Source organism: Lynx rufus, unplaced genomic scaffold (assembly GCF_022079265.1).
Source record: "Lynx rufus isolate CCGP_SWC_20201006 ecotype Redwood Valley unplaced genomic scaffold, mLynRuf1.p SCAF_11, whole genome shotgun sequence".
In the NCBI taxonomy this organism is placed as follows: Eukaryota; Metazoa; Chordata; class Mammalia; order Carnivora; family Felidae; genus Lynx; species Lynx rufus.
The window spans coordinates 13597331-13613740 of record NW_025814825.1 but is presented as its reverse complement, the minus strand read 5'-3'; the positions used below and the strand labels follow the sequence as shown (position 1 = coordinate 13613740).

General features: G+C 56.1%; 1 protein-coding gene across 1 annotated transcript in view; it reads right to left on the bottom strand.

Moving 5' to 3' along the window:
• Positions 1–16410, bottom strand: part of LOC124506880 (cadherin-23-like) — a 286170-nt gene that overhangs the window by 195582 nt on the left and 74178 nt on the right. The window contains exons 4-5 of the mRNA XM_047072896.1: positions 15932–15979; positions 15726–15818 (exon numbers count right to left, since the gene is read on the bottom strand). Of these exons, the coding sequence (XP_046928852.1) occupies positions 15726–15818; positions 15932–15979 (141 nt within the window). The remainder of the gene's footprint in view (positions 1–15725; positions 15819–15931; positions 15980–16410) is intronic.

Here is a 16410-nt window from a genome sequence, read left to right as displayed (position 1 = left end):
CGTGCCAGGCCTTCTAAGAGGTCCGTGCCCTGCCCTGTCTCCGTAATGCCCCTGAACCCTCTGGGAGGGCCGTTTCCATCTCGTGGGGTTTCTATCCACCTCAGATATAATGAAGCAGATGGGGGCCCAGAGATGGAGTGTGTGTGTGTGTGGGGGGGGGTTTTCTCTCTGCTTGCTTCAGACCCAAGTCAGTCCCTGCTCCCTCCCTCCCCAGCCCTACAGAGAGCGACCTACAGGTAGGCCCAGCCTGCCGCAGGGCAGGGCGGCAGAGGGGTGGGACTGAGCAAAGAGAACCAATTTGCTAAGCTCGTTTAGAACTTGTTTGTCCAATTCTGCTGCCTGGAGGGAGACGCACTCGACAGCAATACATGCCTCGTGCCCTAAGGGGCTCAGGGGCCAGGACAGGGCGGGTGGGAGGCATGACCCGGGTTTCCCGTAGCACCAAAGCAGAGATGGGTGGGGGGCCCCACTCCACCCCTCAGCAACCTAGAGACAGCTTGGCTTTGGGTCGTAGCTGCCCAGGTCCTCAAGCACTGGCCTCCCCTCCCGTTTTAAAGGGTGCCCTGTGGGTACAGAGCAGGGCCCAGCCAGGATCTCTTGGGGGCCAGGAACCGTGGCTCATGGTCTTGTGTCCCCAGCATCCCGCGTGGGCGTGGCGTCTAGAGGCACCCAGGCAATGTCTGATGAATGAGTGGACGAGGGTGGGGTCAGGCGCCTGGAGCTGACACTCCTGCAGTCATTGTCACTTTGGAAGCAAGCCAAGCAGAGACTCCCCTCTCTCTCTGGTCTCTGGGCTGGTTGGTGCCCTGAGGCCAAGCTTTCCAGGAGGGTGTCCAGCACTCTGGCCCCTGCTAAGCCATCCTCTGTGCAGTGGGAGGGCTCCCTGGGGACCCAGCGGTGTGGCGGCCAGTTCTCGGACGCAGCCCCTTCCAGCACCGCTCTCCCCCACTCACCTAAAAGCTCTCCCTCTCCACGCTCGCCACACAGGCACTCAGACTCACCCACCTCACCCCTCCCGGTTTCTACAGGGCCCCTTCCCAGCCAGCTGCCCTCCGCAGTTCCAGGGGCCCTTGCCCGATGGCTAGCCCTCATGGATCATCCCCAGTGACTGCCAGCCTCACACCTATGTATATCTAGAAGCCCACCCCCGGGACACCAGTCCTCCTGCGTGAAGCATCTCACAGGAACAAGCGAACTTGAGTTTGGGTTGCTAGGGGTGGCCTGTAGAATGCATGCTGCCACCACCATGCCTCCCTGTTAGCACCCTGTATCGGCTTCCTCTCACTGCTGCGACTAATTTCTGTGACTTGAGCATCTTACAGTTCTGGGGGCCAGAAGTCCAAAATGGGCCTTACAGGACCAAAGTCAAGGGGTTAGCAGCCTGCATTCCTTCTGGAGGCTGCAGGGGAATCTGTTTCCATGTCTTTTCCAGCTTCAAGAGGCCACTCATGTTCCTTGGCTTCTGGACCCTTCTTTCCCCGGGCAGACTAGCAGTTTTACACCTTCAAACCTGTCTCTCTGATCTCTGCCTCCAACGTCACTTCTCCTTCTGACTCTCCCACTTGCCTCCTATCAGGACGCTTGGGGTTACATTGGGCCCACACAGAAAAGCCAGGATATCTCCCCACAAATGTCCTTAAGCACACCTGCAAAGAGCCTTTTGCCATGCGAGGAAACAGTCACGGTTCCCAGGATTAGGATATGGACAACCTTGGGGCTTTTCCTCTGTCTACCACAGCCCAGCCCCTTTAATGACACCCCTTCCTCCAACAGCCCCACCATTTCCCGCTGGCTGCCTGGGAAGTCTGGTGGGACTGAAGGCCTTGGTGGGGAACTTGCTAGCACTTCTGAGGTGCCTTCCATCGTACGGCATGCCAAGCACTGGTCCAGGGGATTGCTCACTGAAAGGATATGGGCTGCCGAGGAGACGAGGAAGAGAAACTCCTAGAAGGCAAGCAGTGTCAACTGTATCATGCAACAAATCTTTACTGGGTCCCCACAGGACACAAGATCCTGAAGGTGCAGTGATGGAGAAACGGCCACATAGGCATACCCCTCGTGGAGCCCATTGTCTCACATGGGAGACTGACAGTGATCAAGCAGTCCTGGAAATAAGTGACTAATTATATCCCAAGACCACAGCTATGATGCTCCGAAGACCCAAAACACAGGGATAGGTTCTGTCCTGGGAAAAGAGATCAATCAGGGATCGAAGATCTCAGGGGATTTGAGTTCATGAAAAACGGACGGTACTGCCGTCCAAAGACCCTGTGGCATGGTGCTCTCGGGGACCAGAAAGAAGGTGGAGGTGCAGGGAAGCAGAGAGTCACGGGGAAGCTGGCAGGGAGGCTGGGATCAGACCCCACCAGCCTGTGGGACTCCGGCCACCAACTACAGAAAGGTTTTAGCAGTACTCCTTGTGCCTCCCAGGGACTCAGGACAGTGGAATGAATGGATGGATGGAACAACGAATGAATGAGCCCGTCTACCTTCCGTCCTCCCTCACCAGCAACCTGCCCCATCCCTCCCTTCCGCACGGCAACAGTTAACGGGATCTCCGACGCTTGCTCACTTATTTATTTATTTCCCCACCGCTGCTGGCACCGACCCATGCAGCCTGAGCGTGGTCCCGTGGAAATGTCTGTAATCGCCAGCACACTTTAGACATTACTTCCACACCATTTAGGGCTTTCCGCCCCAATAGCTGCTGTTGTATTTCCCTGCGTCTCCACCTTTTGGGTTGTACTGGGGGGATTTTTTCAAGGTTTGGTGGCCCTTGAATTTGAGGGATCTGATGGTTAGGGGAGGTGGGGAGAAAGACAGGTCTTTAGGAGATTTTATTCGTCTTCTCCCATCGCCCTGGCCCTGCCCCAACCCTGACCATGAAGGGGAAAGAAAAAACAACCACTTCAAGCTGCTGCTAAGAAGCCTTTAAAGATCTTTGTGTGTGTGTGTGTGTGTGTGTGTGTGTGCGCACGCGCGCGTGCACGCAGAGCTCAGATTGGGTTGCTGATATAAGCCACAGCTCTGTGGGAGACTGAAGGTGCTAGAACATAATAAAGGTCACTACGGAAGAATCCTTGTCCTAACCAGACACCCTCCTCCTTCCACCTTCTCCAGACTCTGGGTCCTCTGAAGGCAGTGGACACTTTCACTAAACCCCAAACCCTGAGTGGATACACTGGGGGGTGAAATGCATTTGGACTTGCTTTGGGGGCAGTACAATGAGGACAAAATCCGGGACTAGCTGTATGACCTTGGGCAAGTCATTTAACCTGCTTGGGCTCACTTCTCTGGCTTATGATAACATGTCAGGACAATCAGACCTTCCTTACTAACCTGAAGGACTCCTGTGGGGTCCAGAAGAGGCACTAAGGGGAAAGGGCCCCTCCCCTTGTGTTTCTTCCTCCTTCCACGCGGCCCAAGTTTTGCTCACTGCGTTTAGCTTCCATTTCCCCTGCATCCTCCTGTCCCGGAGCTGGGCAGCTCCATATCCACCTGCAGAGAGAAGCCCACCCTGGGAGAGGCTGCCTAGCGGGGGATGCCTGCAGGGGAGAGTCCCTCCAGTCTCTCTGAGCGCAGGCTGCCCCCTGAACACCGCACACACAGCATCACAGCCCCAGGCAGAGCAACACTGTGGGATGAGCACAGCGGCACCCCTGTGTCTGCACCACACCCATTTCAGCAGAGACGGGATGCTTCCCAGGGACTTATAGGTGGACACGGTGAGCAGGATGACACCACTAACCCACACGCCGATCCTAACCACCGTGGGAAGTGGCCTCCTGGAGGAGGCTGCCCATTCCTGGGCTTTGGTGCCAATAAAAACCAGAGGGTAGGCAGAAAAAATGAATATGGGCAAATGTATTCCATGGGGATAGAAGCTAAGATAGTGATGGCCCTTTGGCAGGGGAGACAGGGAATCATGATGGGGCTTCTAGGTGCTGGAGCGTTTCTTTTCTTTGATGTTTACCTATTTATTTTGGGGGGGAGAGAAAAAGGGAGAGGGAGAGGGAGAGAGAGAGAGAGAGAGAGAGAGAGAGAGAGAGAGAATCTCAAGCAGGCTCCCCACCATCAGCGCAGAGCCTGACGCGGGGCCCAACTTACAGGCCGTGAGATCACGACCTGAGCCGAATCAAGAGTCGGACGCTTAATCGACTGAGCCACCCAGGTGCCCTGAGAGTTTCTGTTTCTTGATGCGGTTTTAGTGACACAAATATGTTCACTTTGCAATTATTTCTAAAGCTGAACATCTATGACTGTTCACTTCTCTGTAAAGGCACTTAAGTAATACATAGACTCAAAAACAAAAACAAAAAAAAAGAAAAAAGAAAACTCATGAAGCTGGTGGCGAAGGGCGCGTGGGGGAAAATACTCTAGGGGTTAATCTGTCCCACTTGCACAAGGCTTTAAGCTCAAGGCCTTCCTATCAGTCCTGTCCTTGATCTCCACAATGGCATCGTCAGGTCCGGGATTCCTAGTCTCATTTAACAGAGGGGCGAATTCACACATGCAGCCCTGGAAGGGGGAAGTGCCTGACCCGTCTCCCAGCCACAGGTGGTGGGGTTCCTGCTCCTCCCAGGCTAGAGTTCACCCCACTCTAACTCACTGAGCTGTACAGACAAGTGACCGAGACAGGAAAGGCTCCCTCTGGCTCAGTCAGCCCCAGGAAGGCTCAGCAACCAGGCCTACATCCAGCTAACTTCTGCCCACAGTGTTCCTGAGGCCACCGCAAGGCAGAAAAAGTCAGGCCACGGTCAGGAGGCAGAAGGTACATCTCAGAGTGGGGTTTACAAGCCAGGATGGAGTGGGTGTAGGAAGCAACTCCAAGGGCAGGGACTAAAAGAAGCCTGTGCCTTCAAGCCCAGCAGAGAGAAGCCCAGGTAAGGGGCTGGCTGGGATCTCACCCCAGCCAGCCCCTTCCAAAAAGGGTCTGGGGTCAGATCCCAGCCAGCCCCTTCCCAAAAGGGAATAACCTAGCAAGTCTTCTGACTTCTCTAACGCTTGGCTTGCTTGTCTGTGAAATGGGGACACAGTACCCACTTCCCCCACTTGCCCCACTGTACCATTCCAAGGAAGGAAGGAAGAATAGGATTTGGGGGAAAGACGTGCAGGGGTCATGGATGAGAGCATCTCCGGGGAGGGCACAGCATGAGCAAAGGCAGGGCGGCAGGAAAGCGGCCACCCACAGTGAGGATCTTGGACGGGAAGCACAGGAAAGCCTGAAGCTTAAACCTCCTGCAAACGGGATGGGTTTCTAGCATGTAGGGTTTGTGTTGGGAATGGCAGGAGGCGCGGCTGGGCGCAGAGAGGGGAGGAGTCAGCGGGAAAAGGCCTTTGTGCCGGTTCCCTCTCAGAGGAAGGACTGGGAGAGGGTCCCTCCAGAGCCTGTGACCCTACTGGACAAGGACGTGACCGGACACTCGGCTCTTTGTGGCTGGCAGTCCCCCATGCCTGGAAGGTGGGCTGGCCGATTGGTGATGAAGACAGTGAGCGGGAAGATTACATTGTACCTAGTGATTACACCCTGGGTGAAATCTCTCGGCTGCATTATTGCGTTCGGAGAGAAGAGCCGTCTTTTTAATAGACGGACGGGAGGTTTCCGCGTAAGGTTATTATAAAGAGGGAGAGCCCAGCCCCTCCTGGCTTCCAGCCTGTGCCACAAAGTTGCAAAGTAATTAAAGGCTGCTAAGGAATCAGAGAAATTATAATAATTCTACCAACCAAGAGATTGCTCGCTTTCCCCTGTTTTCCCCCTCCTGGTAGAAAACAAGGTGGGTCAGGCAGCCTGCAAACACATCCAAACAAGCCTATTGTGGGAATGGGGAGGGTGGGGCGGGGGGGGGAGCTCAATGTCACGGGGGCTGCCAGGCCTGTCCTCGGGCTGTTCTGACAATATTCCAACTCGTTTGGGCAAACGAAAGGGCTGCGACAAAATTCCAGAGCCCCCAGAACAAGGAGAAACAGTGGCAGCCTGCTGGCGGTCAGCCAACACACTCAACATGGGCCTCAGTGCCCTACATCAGGCCACTGCCCTGGGGCTCGCGGGGGGCTGTGGGAGCCCAGGAGGCAGCACCCCTCCCCGTCCCTGCTCTGGGCATCAGCCACCCCCCCCCCCAACCCGGGAAAACAGTGCCGCATCTCCTGCGGAGGAATGGGTTCGGTCTTCTGGGTTCTGGAAACCATGTCCCTGAGAATCTTCCCTGATCGCCTTAGGTCTTCAGTGGTTTGCCACTGACTTCTGGGGGGACCTGGGGAAAATCTTTTCCTCTCTCTGGTTTTGTTGACCTCTACAGAATGTGTGGTTGGATCAAGTCACTTCAGTCCCTCTGGCGCTGGTTCCCAGGAACCCATTTGGAAGGCCTGCTCTCAGGCCATTGTCAGTTATTTTTCGATGACCGTTTCCTTTTTATTCTTTGTCACGTTTTCCTTTCATTTTTTCCACACGCTTCCTGTCTCCCACTGGGCCATAAGCTTCTTGACCACTAACACCCCTAGGTCAAGCAATCAGTCCACAGCAACGGAGCCTCTCTGTCAGGTTCCTTGGACCCCAAGCCTCTTTCCCAACGTTCTCCGAGAATTCTTCATAACGACGGGAATACCAGTCATCTCCCCCCAAAATGCCGTGCTTCATACATGTGCCTTCCCTGAACTTTTCCACAACCCAACGTACCGCCATTTTACAGATAAAGAAACCGAGGCCCTGAGAGACTAAGCATCCTGCTCATGGCCTCCCAGTTTGGAGTCAGAACCTGTGTGTGCGTGGCTGTCTCACAGAGTGTGCCACAGTAGGGACCAGGGTCCCCATGTCACAAAGGGAGTGCAAGTCAGTTGCAATAAGGCAAAACCTGGTCCTTCTTTGACTATCGGTTTCCTTAGCCCGCTGCCCACCCAGGGTCTGAGGATACCCCACTGCCTGGAGGAAAAGGGGTGCAGGCCAGAGACCTGACCCCTCTGGCTATAGGCCCCACCACAGAGGAGAGGAGGCCACGACAGGTGGACTCGGGCCACGTGAGGCTGGCAGCCCAATGCTGCTGCAGGAACATCTCCTAGCAGCCGGCTCTCAACTCCTTCCATTTAGAGGGTCTTTATTTAAAGGGTGGAGGGCACAATAAAAGGTGCCCAGCATGTGCCAGAGAATCCCTAATGCACGTGAGCTGGGCTCTGCACGTAGGCCCCCGCTTCATATTCACGGCCGAGGGTCCTGCGGCCACCGCGATAGACTTATATGAGCCCCCGAAGACTCCCAGCCAGAATCGGCGAGGAAACCGGTGTGCTTAAGAGCATTACTACCGTTCAAACAAAAAATAATTTTAATCACACGTGGGCTCCTTCTGTCTCCTGCTCCCGTGCGTGCTGCCCTCTTTCCTTGTGCAGAGGGTGGTGGAGGGTGCTCCCAGCCCTGGCCGTGCCCCCACGGGCACGGAAGGAGGGGGTGCCGCAGGGGTCGTGGGGGACCCGGGGTCCTTGGCTCCCCTGGGGAGCAGGCTGGTGTTCACCTGTAGGGATGGGGCTTCTGCTTCTCGCGGAACAATGTGGCACGCGCATCGGGGGACTGATATCTTACAGGTGGGGACACACTAACCCTGCAGGTCACTAGGAAGGCGTGTCACTATGACCGTCCTGACCGCCAGAGGTGGTCCTCACTCCGGAGAGTGGGCAGCGGGCGCTGAATGAAGCTTCTCCCCTGAACCACCGCAGCCTGCGTATGTGGCGCGAGGTGACAGCCCCCAGTTCCCTGCCCATCCGCCCCCGGCCCCGGTTCCCTCAAGGCCTCTTCTCTGCAACCTCGGGCAAATTACAGGCAGGCCACGGCAAAGCTACAGAAGGACATACGCGAAGACGCCGCGACAGAGAAAGAGCAAGACCGTGGCTCCAGCCGTTAAGTATATTTGACTCTGGGGGACTTGGAGAGGCCGGTCCACTTCTCTCGGCCTCAGTTTGTCCCGTCTCTTCAACGGGAAGAACAATTCTCCCCTCACTTAACAGCGTCGACAAGAGGACAAACGAAAGATGCTGAAAACACTCGGATATGGAGACGATGATATTACTTAAATAAGCACGCACGCGGCGCTCCAGCTCAAGACGACGTAGAAACACGTGGCCCTGCGGCTTTGCCCACGTGCCTATGTCGCTCCAGCCCCACGAGCCCAAAGCTCACTGCCCTGGCCGCCGCAGGCTGTGGCACCTGCCGGCTGCGGGAGGAAGTATGCGTCGCCGTGCTGACGGCGGGGGGCCAGAGGGGGCATGAGCACCTCAGGGTACTCGCCGAGGGACACAGAGACGTGGCACGGCTTGGGGCTGCCGCCTGGCTAGAACAAACCACTCTGGCTCTGGTCAGCAGGATACAGAGCCCCTGAGATGATTTATTGGTCTCCCTCTCCCAGATCAATAGGTGGGTGGTTATAGATGCAGAGGGGGCTGCTGGGCACCATGGGCCCAAGGTATAAATTAATATGGCCTGTCAAGGGGCTGCGTCTCCTGGCGTGGGAGACGACACTCTCTTGAGCAGAGCTGACATCTCAGGGGGAGCGGCGGGCACAAGCCAGTGGGAGCCCCCCTGACCCCCCACCCCTCGCTGCAAACCGAGGATGCAGTTTATAAATCATTCAGCGTCTGATGGGCACGCCGTGAGGAGGGCAGTGGGGCCGCCGCTGTCGGCCCCAGTGGGTGCTAATAAGTCTGGTCATGCCCACCTCCGCGTGCTCGGGACCTCGTCTGGCCACCACTCTGGGGCTCCCTGTGTGCCCACCGCTCAGAGGACGCAGGGCTGAGATTCAGGACCTGGCGGGCAATAGAGGGCACTAGAGAGCTCCAGCAGTGAGGTCTCAGGCGTCCCGTGAGGTGTGGGCACCCTCTCCACCCCAGCGCCGGGCCCGGCTGCTCTCACCGAGCAGGAAGGCACCCCTCGCCTGGGTGAAGAGAGCTGGCGGGGGCAGAGCACTTTGTGTGAATGATCCCGCTGTCCTCCCAAGTGCCCAAGACGTGGAGGGAGCCGCGGGGCTCTGCCCCTTTGTGAAGTTCTCATCCACGGGCCAGGCCCCGGGCTGGGTGCTGAGGGCGCACGGTCCCCGCTCAGGCGGGTTGGGGAGACGAATGTACAGAGGGCTACAGCCACGGCCGTGCGTTGGACACGTATTTATACGGAGCCCTGTGCTAAGTACTTCCCTCCCGCGGTCCCATTTACTTTAATCCTCACAACGATTTTGCAAGGCGGGCATAATTATTCCCATTTTTCAGGTAGAATGGAAGCAACCTGCCAAAAGTCAAGTACCCGGGCCTGTCTCTCATCATCCTGGCTCCAGCCCTGATGAGCTCTGGGCCAGTCACCAAGTCTCTCTGGTCCCGCGTCCACACCTGCAGAATGGGAATAACACGTGCGTGCGGCTAGCCTGTGAGGTGGGAGAAAGCACTCAGTGAGCTCCCCCACGGAAAGCGTGGCCGTGGGCACATAGGAAACTCTCAACAGTAACCACGGTGTCAACTTACTATTATTATCATAGAAATGAGTTATTTTGTTTCACCGACAAACGGTCCCCAGGAATATCCTTCTCCCTGCTTTCCCGTCTCTAGTAAGGAGCTACAGCGAGGAGTGACTTTCATCTGTCCTTGCTGAATGACATGGAGAGATGATGTGGCTTAGGGGAACCCAGGGCCAGAAGGCTTCGGACCTGGCTTGGACCCTACCCCCAGCTGGTGGCTCAGGCAAGTACTCTCAGTCTCTCGGGCCCCTGTTGTCTCATCTCCGTCCAACCTTCCCTCCTCCAACCTCCTCCGCATCTCACAGCTGGTCATCTGAAGCCACGGGTGACAAAGATCTATGCAGGACCTGCCTGTCACAGTGACCCTGGCAGGGACCCAGGGAGCCTACTTCCAGGCCAGCTGCATTTCCATTAGGTACGACTGGGTACCTGCAAGGGACACACATACCCAAACAGCCACTGTCCCTCCTCAACAGGATCTCTGGTCGGGGGTTAGAGTTCATCTCCCTCTTTTGGAAATTCCAACATACGAAAAGAAGCTAAAGAAAGGTCAGAAGGCATATGATATTCAGCGGCACCATGATCTCCTTCTCAGACTACCAAACTTCTACACATCCTGTGAGGTCCCAAATAAATAGCCCTGCGTATAGACCAGGTCATTCCTTCCTGCTTCCATCCTGCTTTGGCACACCCTAAGCCACCACGGCATTTAGTACATTTATATCTCATTAGACATCCTCTTTTTTTTTTTTTAACGTTTATTTATTATTGAGAGACAGAGAGAGACAGAGCATGAGCAGGGAAGGGGCAGAGAAAGAGAGAAGGAGACACAGAATCCAAAGCGGGCTCCATGCTCCCAGCTGTCGGCACAGAGCCCACTGCGGGGCTCGAACTCACGAACCGCGAGATCATGACCTGAGCCGAAGTCGGATGCCCAACCGACGGAGCCCCCCAGGCACCCCTCATTAGACATCCTCTTACGTGTTTTTGTCTCTGTAAGATTACCTTCTCTAAGGACAAGACCTTGGTCTTAATCACCAGCATTTTACTGAATGTACCACAAACTGGGCTAAGGGCTTTACCCACCTGCATTGTTACACCTCACAATGACCCCACCTGGCCAATATTGTTTCTTGTCTCATAGAGAAGAAAACTGAGGTCCAGAGAGGTTAAGTCACCACCCCAAGCTGCACAGCTGGCCAGCGGCAGAGTCCGTTCGCTCTCCTCTACATGTCCAAGTCAGCTTAGAATCCCTGGGCCTTGCTCCATAGCTTTTCAGCAAATGTTTGCTGTATTCATTTAAAAAAAAAAAAAAGTTGAGGGGCGCCTGGGTGGCTCGGTCGGTTAATCGTCTGGCTTCGGCTCAGGTCGTGATCTCACGGTCCGTGAGTTCGAGCCTCGCGTCGGGCTCTGTGCTGACAGCTCAGAGCCTGGAGCCTGTTTCGGATTCTGTGTCTCCCTCTCTCTCTCTGCTCCTCCCCTGTTCATGCTCTGTCTCTCTCTGTCTCAAAAATAAATAAACGTTAGGGCGCCTGGGTGGCGCAGCCGGTTGGGCGTCCGACTTCAGCCAGGTCACGATCTCGCGGTCCGTGAGTTCGAGCCCCGCGTCAGGCTCTGGGCTGATGGCTCAGAGCCTGGAGCCTGTTTCCGATTCTGTGTCTCCCTCTCTCTCTGCCCCTCCCCCGTTCATGCTCTGTCTCTCTCTGTCCGAAAAATAAATAAACGTTGAAAAAAAAATTAAAAAAAAAAAAATAAATAAATAAACGTTAAAAAAAAAGAAAAAGAGAAAAAAAAGAATAAAAAAAAAAGTTGAGTAGATCAGGGCTCAGTAGATCAGGGCTCAGGATCAGCTCCGGGCTTCGAAGGACAGGCAGAATTGAGTTAGGCTGAGAGCAGAAAGCAAACACTCCGGATCTAGTTAGAACAGTACAATGTGTGTGCGTTGAAGCGAGAGAAAAGAGAGACACAGACACACGCTCACAGGCACTGAATCGCCCCCTGGGCCGATCCGTGCGGAGGAAGCCAGCAGGTAAGTTGAGAAAGGCAGGTTGAGGCCAGGTGGGTAGCAGCCTTGAATGGCCAGCAGAGGTGGCTGAACTTGTTAGAACTTCAAGGACACAGCCGTCCCTGAGATCTCAGAGGCCCTCCTTGACTCCTGGACCCGAGGAGACACCTGGCAGCATCTGACGTCTAACCTCACACCCATCCTCCAGCCCGAACACCCCGGACCCAGGGGCGCCTCCCCCAGGGCACACCTGGAGGGCTGAGGGGGTGGCCCCAGGAGGACACAGTGGACGGGGGGAGGCGCTGAAGGTCAGCGAGGCGGACACACGCCCCTAATGGAGGTAGCGGAGCAGTGCCGCTGGGCACAGACACAGGCAAACACGTTTGAGCAAATTGGAACGCCATAAAAGTCTATTACAGCAAATCAAACAGCAGTCAGCATGACAGCCATTAGCCTGAAATGAATACACGGGGACTTAATGAGGTCTGTCGAGGCTGGCTTGGTGAATTAAGTTGCCAATTCTAGCAGGATTTCCCTTTTCTTTACGGACTTGAAAGCATCCACGCTGCCTCGTTAGGGCTTCGACAAGTGAATTGCAGGGCCTTTCACCCTGATAAAATGGATAATTACATGTAGAACAGCTTAGCGAGGGGAGAGGGCTGGGCAGGAGGGGAACCAAGAACAAACAAATCCAAACACACCTGTCTGGCTTCTCCCGAGCAGGGGCGGGGCCAGGGCAGGGGGGGCTTCAGGAGGGATGAGGGGCAGGGCTGGGGGGCCGGGGACAAATGAGCTCCCAGAGAAAGCGGCAGTAACTTGCCTCGATCCGGCCTCCCACTGGCCCCCATTCCAGGCCTGAGGACGTGGGTCCTCGTGGGTCATGCCTCCAGGCAGCTGAGGATGGGCTGCCCTGGCACCTTCCAAGCTCAGGTGGGGAGGGCCACTGATGTCATCCTCCAGCGCTTGCTGTCGCCCGGGGGACTTTGTTAAAAATGCAGAGCCTGGGCCCCCTCTTTCCAAACAACACGTTCAGAATTGCAGGGGTGCGGGACTATGCATCCTAACCAGTCCCCCAGGAACTTCTGGCGCAGCATTCCGATTCATCCCTTCTCTAACACTCAGTACTACCGAATGTTCTACTACTACTGAGACAGTTCTCCCGTTTCTGTTTGCATCACTCCAGGGCTGGGGAGCTCAGTACATCTTTGGTAGGGTTGTGGCGGGGGGGGGGGGGGTGACTGGGCAGTAGGTTTCAATATTAGAAACTTCTTTCTTCTGTAAACTTAGAATTTGCCTCCCTATAACTTGCTCCTGACACCCATCCTTGTGTTCTGGGCACAAGAGACCCCCAAATTATCAGTGCTCCTAGGGGTGGGGACAGCGAACGTTGCGAAGGTGAGGGATGGGGTGCAGGTAGCTGGTGTGACCACAAGAGGAGCTCAGTAGATGGAAACAGCCCCTGGAGCTCGTCTGCCATCCCTTAAGGGATGATGAAGTATGGAAGGAGAAGTAGGAGCTTGTCCCGCTGGGATTCATCCTCAGACCACGGGATATCGGCCCAAGAAGGGATCTGGTCCACCTTCCCAGTTTAACAGCTGTTGGCATCGTAGCCAGCAGGGGCAGCAATAGGCCCAGAGTGTCACCCAGCCGGTCGCTGGCACAGCCAGGACAAAACCCCAGGTGTCTCGACGTCTTCCACGGTACAACACAGGGGCTCCGTGGCTCGCCTTGGCCAAATTCAGCTGGAAACCCACCTCCTCCAGGAAGCCTGCTGAGATTTCTCTGACCACTCTGGCAGCCACCCCCCCCCCCAGCACTGACACCTCACGGGGTCTCCAGTGCCCGCCTCTGTCTCCGACTTGCATTTTCATCCCGTTCACATCTGTGGGGCCTCTGCCACATATCACACTTCTCAAGGACAGGGGCCTGAGGTTGCCAGGGCGACCTCAAGACCAGCGGGAGAGCCCCGCTCAATTCTGGGCCGGGAGCCAGCGGGCCCTCTGCTGGTACCCCAGCTGGGGCCTGAATCAGGCAGCTAAGTGCTAGCTCAGGTGACCACACCGGGCCAGGGCTGGTCAGTGCCAAGCCACCTCGGGTCAGGAGTGGCCAGGCCTCCATCCAGCTGACACCACACCCGACCAGCCACACGGAGCAGCCCTAACTAGGGCATCGAGTATCGAGCCAAGCAGGTGACCTGGGGATGTTTACACGTGAGCAAGTAAACCCCACAGGACTTCCTCCAAGAACCGTGTGTCCTTGTAACTGGCCCCTCTCAACCCACCCTCTCTTCATCAGATGGGCATCAGGCAGGCCACTTTATCCTGTCTGTCCTCTGTTTTTATTAGATAAGGAGGACTACGGCCCAGCGAGTTTAAGTGACATGCCCAGAGAGGTTAAGTGACGTGCCCGCAGAGACTCAGCAATCTGGAAGCAGAGCGGGGGGCTGGGCCTGGGGTCCCTTGCCTCCAGTTCCGGCTTCTGTCATTGCACATTCTTCTGGCCTCCCAGGTCTCTGTGCAGTGAGAGTCTGGCACAGCACCAAGCCCACGGCAGACACTCAATAAATATTTGTTAAATAGATGAATGACTGAAGAGGCTCTCTCCTTGGAGGCAGAGGCCTTTGGAGAATCCCAGGGGATTCCAGCAGGGCAGCGTTGGAGGTCACATCTCTCCTGGCAAGTGAGGGAAAGGCTGGCCTCAGCCCAAAGGCTGGGGAGGAGGGATGTGACCTGTCGTCCCCTTGCCATTGCTGCTGCCCGCTGCCCCCTGTGAGGGAAGGCAGAGGGCAGCCATGCCTGCCAGGATGGCAGCTGAGCAATGGGTCCAAGGCTCATTAACTCCGAGCCGTGCCCTTGGTTTCTGAGCCTGGGCCCAGAGTGCAGGCTGGCACGTAGAGCCCCTTAATTAAATTAGGGAGACTTCCAAATGAGAGGGGGCCCGGAGCCAAGCTGCAGTCCCGGACACGTTGGCCACAGCTCAGGGCTCTGTGTCCCCATGCTTGGGACCGCGGGCTCGCCTCCTCCTGTCCTGCCCCATCAGGGGAAGGGCGTGGGAGCCTCTGCTGTGTTCTCACCCACACATTTGTCCTCACTTCCCGCCATCTGGCACAAGCATAGGACAACTGGCTCACAGCTGAGCAAGGAGGGCCAGGAACAGGAACGTGGGGGGCACGAGACGAGGTCTCTTCATCTCTAAGGGTATCTGAGGCTGCCCTCAGAGAATCAGGAGGCTCAAAGTCAAAGCTGTGTGACCTTGGGTAAGTCACTGTTCCACCATGAGCCTCAGTTTTCTCATCCACACACTGAACAGATACTTTCTAAAGACGCTTCTAGGTTCCTGATCCCGTGACATAGAATACAAAGGGGCTGGAACTCTAATGCCGTGGTGCCGACCTGCCTGTCTCCAGTGGATTCCATCTCTCAACGTTCCCATGCCAACCCTTTACTGCTGCCGCCCCACCCAGAGCCCCGAGGGCAGGCCTGAGGGACAGCCGGTAGAAGCTCTTTACCCCACCACCTTCAAGGTCTTTGAATTGCTAACTGCCAGCCCAGAAGACTGCCATCAGTCACGGGGAGAGGGACAGTAAGCAACGAGAACCCGAGTACCATCGGGAGCCAGCAGCCAGCTCATTAATGAACCGTTTGTAATGCAATAATTTGTACTTCTCAATTACCAGCAATGGCTTGGTTTTACATGTATGCGCTCATGCAAACACAGAGTACACAGACGACCCAAAGGAGCAGAGGCCCAGGGAGACAATGGGGCTCAAGCATGAGGCTAGGGAAAGAGAGTCCCTTCCTGGAGCCACCTGCTTCCTGTGTCCTGGGGGTGGGGGGACCCGTTCTGGCCACAGCAAGAAAGCCTGGGGTCAGGCCTGCCAACCCAAGCGCCCAAGGCCCGCACTGGCTATGAATGGAAGGAAAGAGGTCACACTGCCCCTCCCATCTCTTGTCCTGTCCCGCGTCCAGCTGGAGTGGTGGGTCTCGTCCAAGGCAGGCCTTCCATCAGACCTAAGGCTACCATCACCCCTTCTCCTTGACCAGAAGGTGGGTCCCTACCCTCAGAGGTGCTGGCATAGTCAGCAACCTGCCCAGAGCCGGTGTCCCAGCTGAGGCGCGGTCAGGAGAAGTGGAGCGCAAGCTGTCCTTTCCCCAGCTCCAGCCTATTCCCAGGTGGCCCTGGACCGACCGCGTGCACCCCACCCCGTGTCCCTCAGGCGTGACGCTGGGGGCTCCTACCTCGGGGATGCGGACGCTGTAGGGCTGATTGTGAAACGTGGGCGCGTTGTCATTCACGTCCCCGACCTGGATGTTCACCTTTCGCGTGATCACCTGGCAAGAGAAGGGTGGGGATTTACTGTCTATCTGCATAGGCCTCAGCCTCTTTCCACCCAACAGCCGGGGACCCTGCCTCCAGGGCAGCAGGGGCTGCAGGAGACACTCACCCCCTGGTGGTCGCTGACAGAGAACTCCACTGTGAACTCAGACTTGGTCTGAAAGAGAAGACAGGGAGGGGGAAAAGGCAGAGTTAGAAGCGCGCTGAGCTCCTGAGTCCTGGGCCCTGGGCTCTAACCCAGGCTACGCTTCTAAATCGCCGTGTGCTCTTGAGCAAGTCACTAGACATCTCTGTGGCCACTTCATCAAATGTAAGGAGAAAACAAGGGTTCGGGTTTTCAAACTCATACCTTAATTTGCTAAGGGCTGCTTGTCACCCGTTCCCGCATCTCTGGAAAATGTCCTTTAGGGGAACATTTGCTCGTGGGGGTAGACTTGCGCATACTATGAAGCGACCGGTCTATGGCTCATTGTCCTTCCTACCCATCCAGTGTTGCCCCTTGTTTGGGGACACCCCCAACTAACCCCATTCCCTGGCCCTGGAAGAAGGACACCATTTAGGCAGGAAAATGCTACTTGAACATGAGAA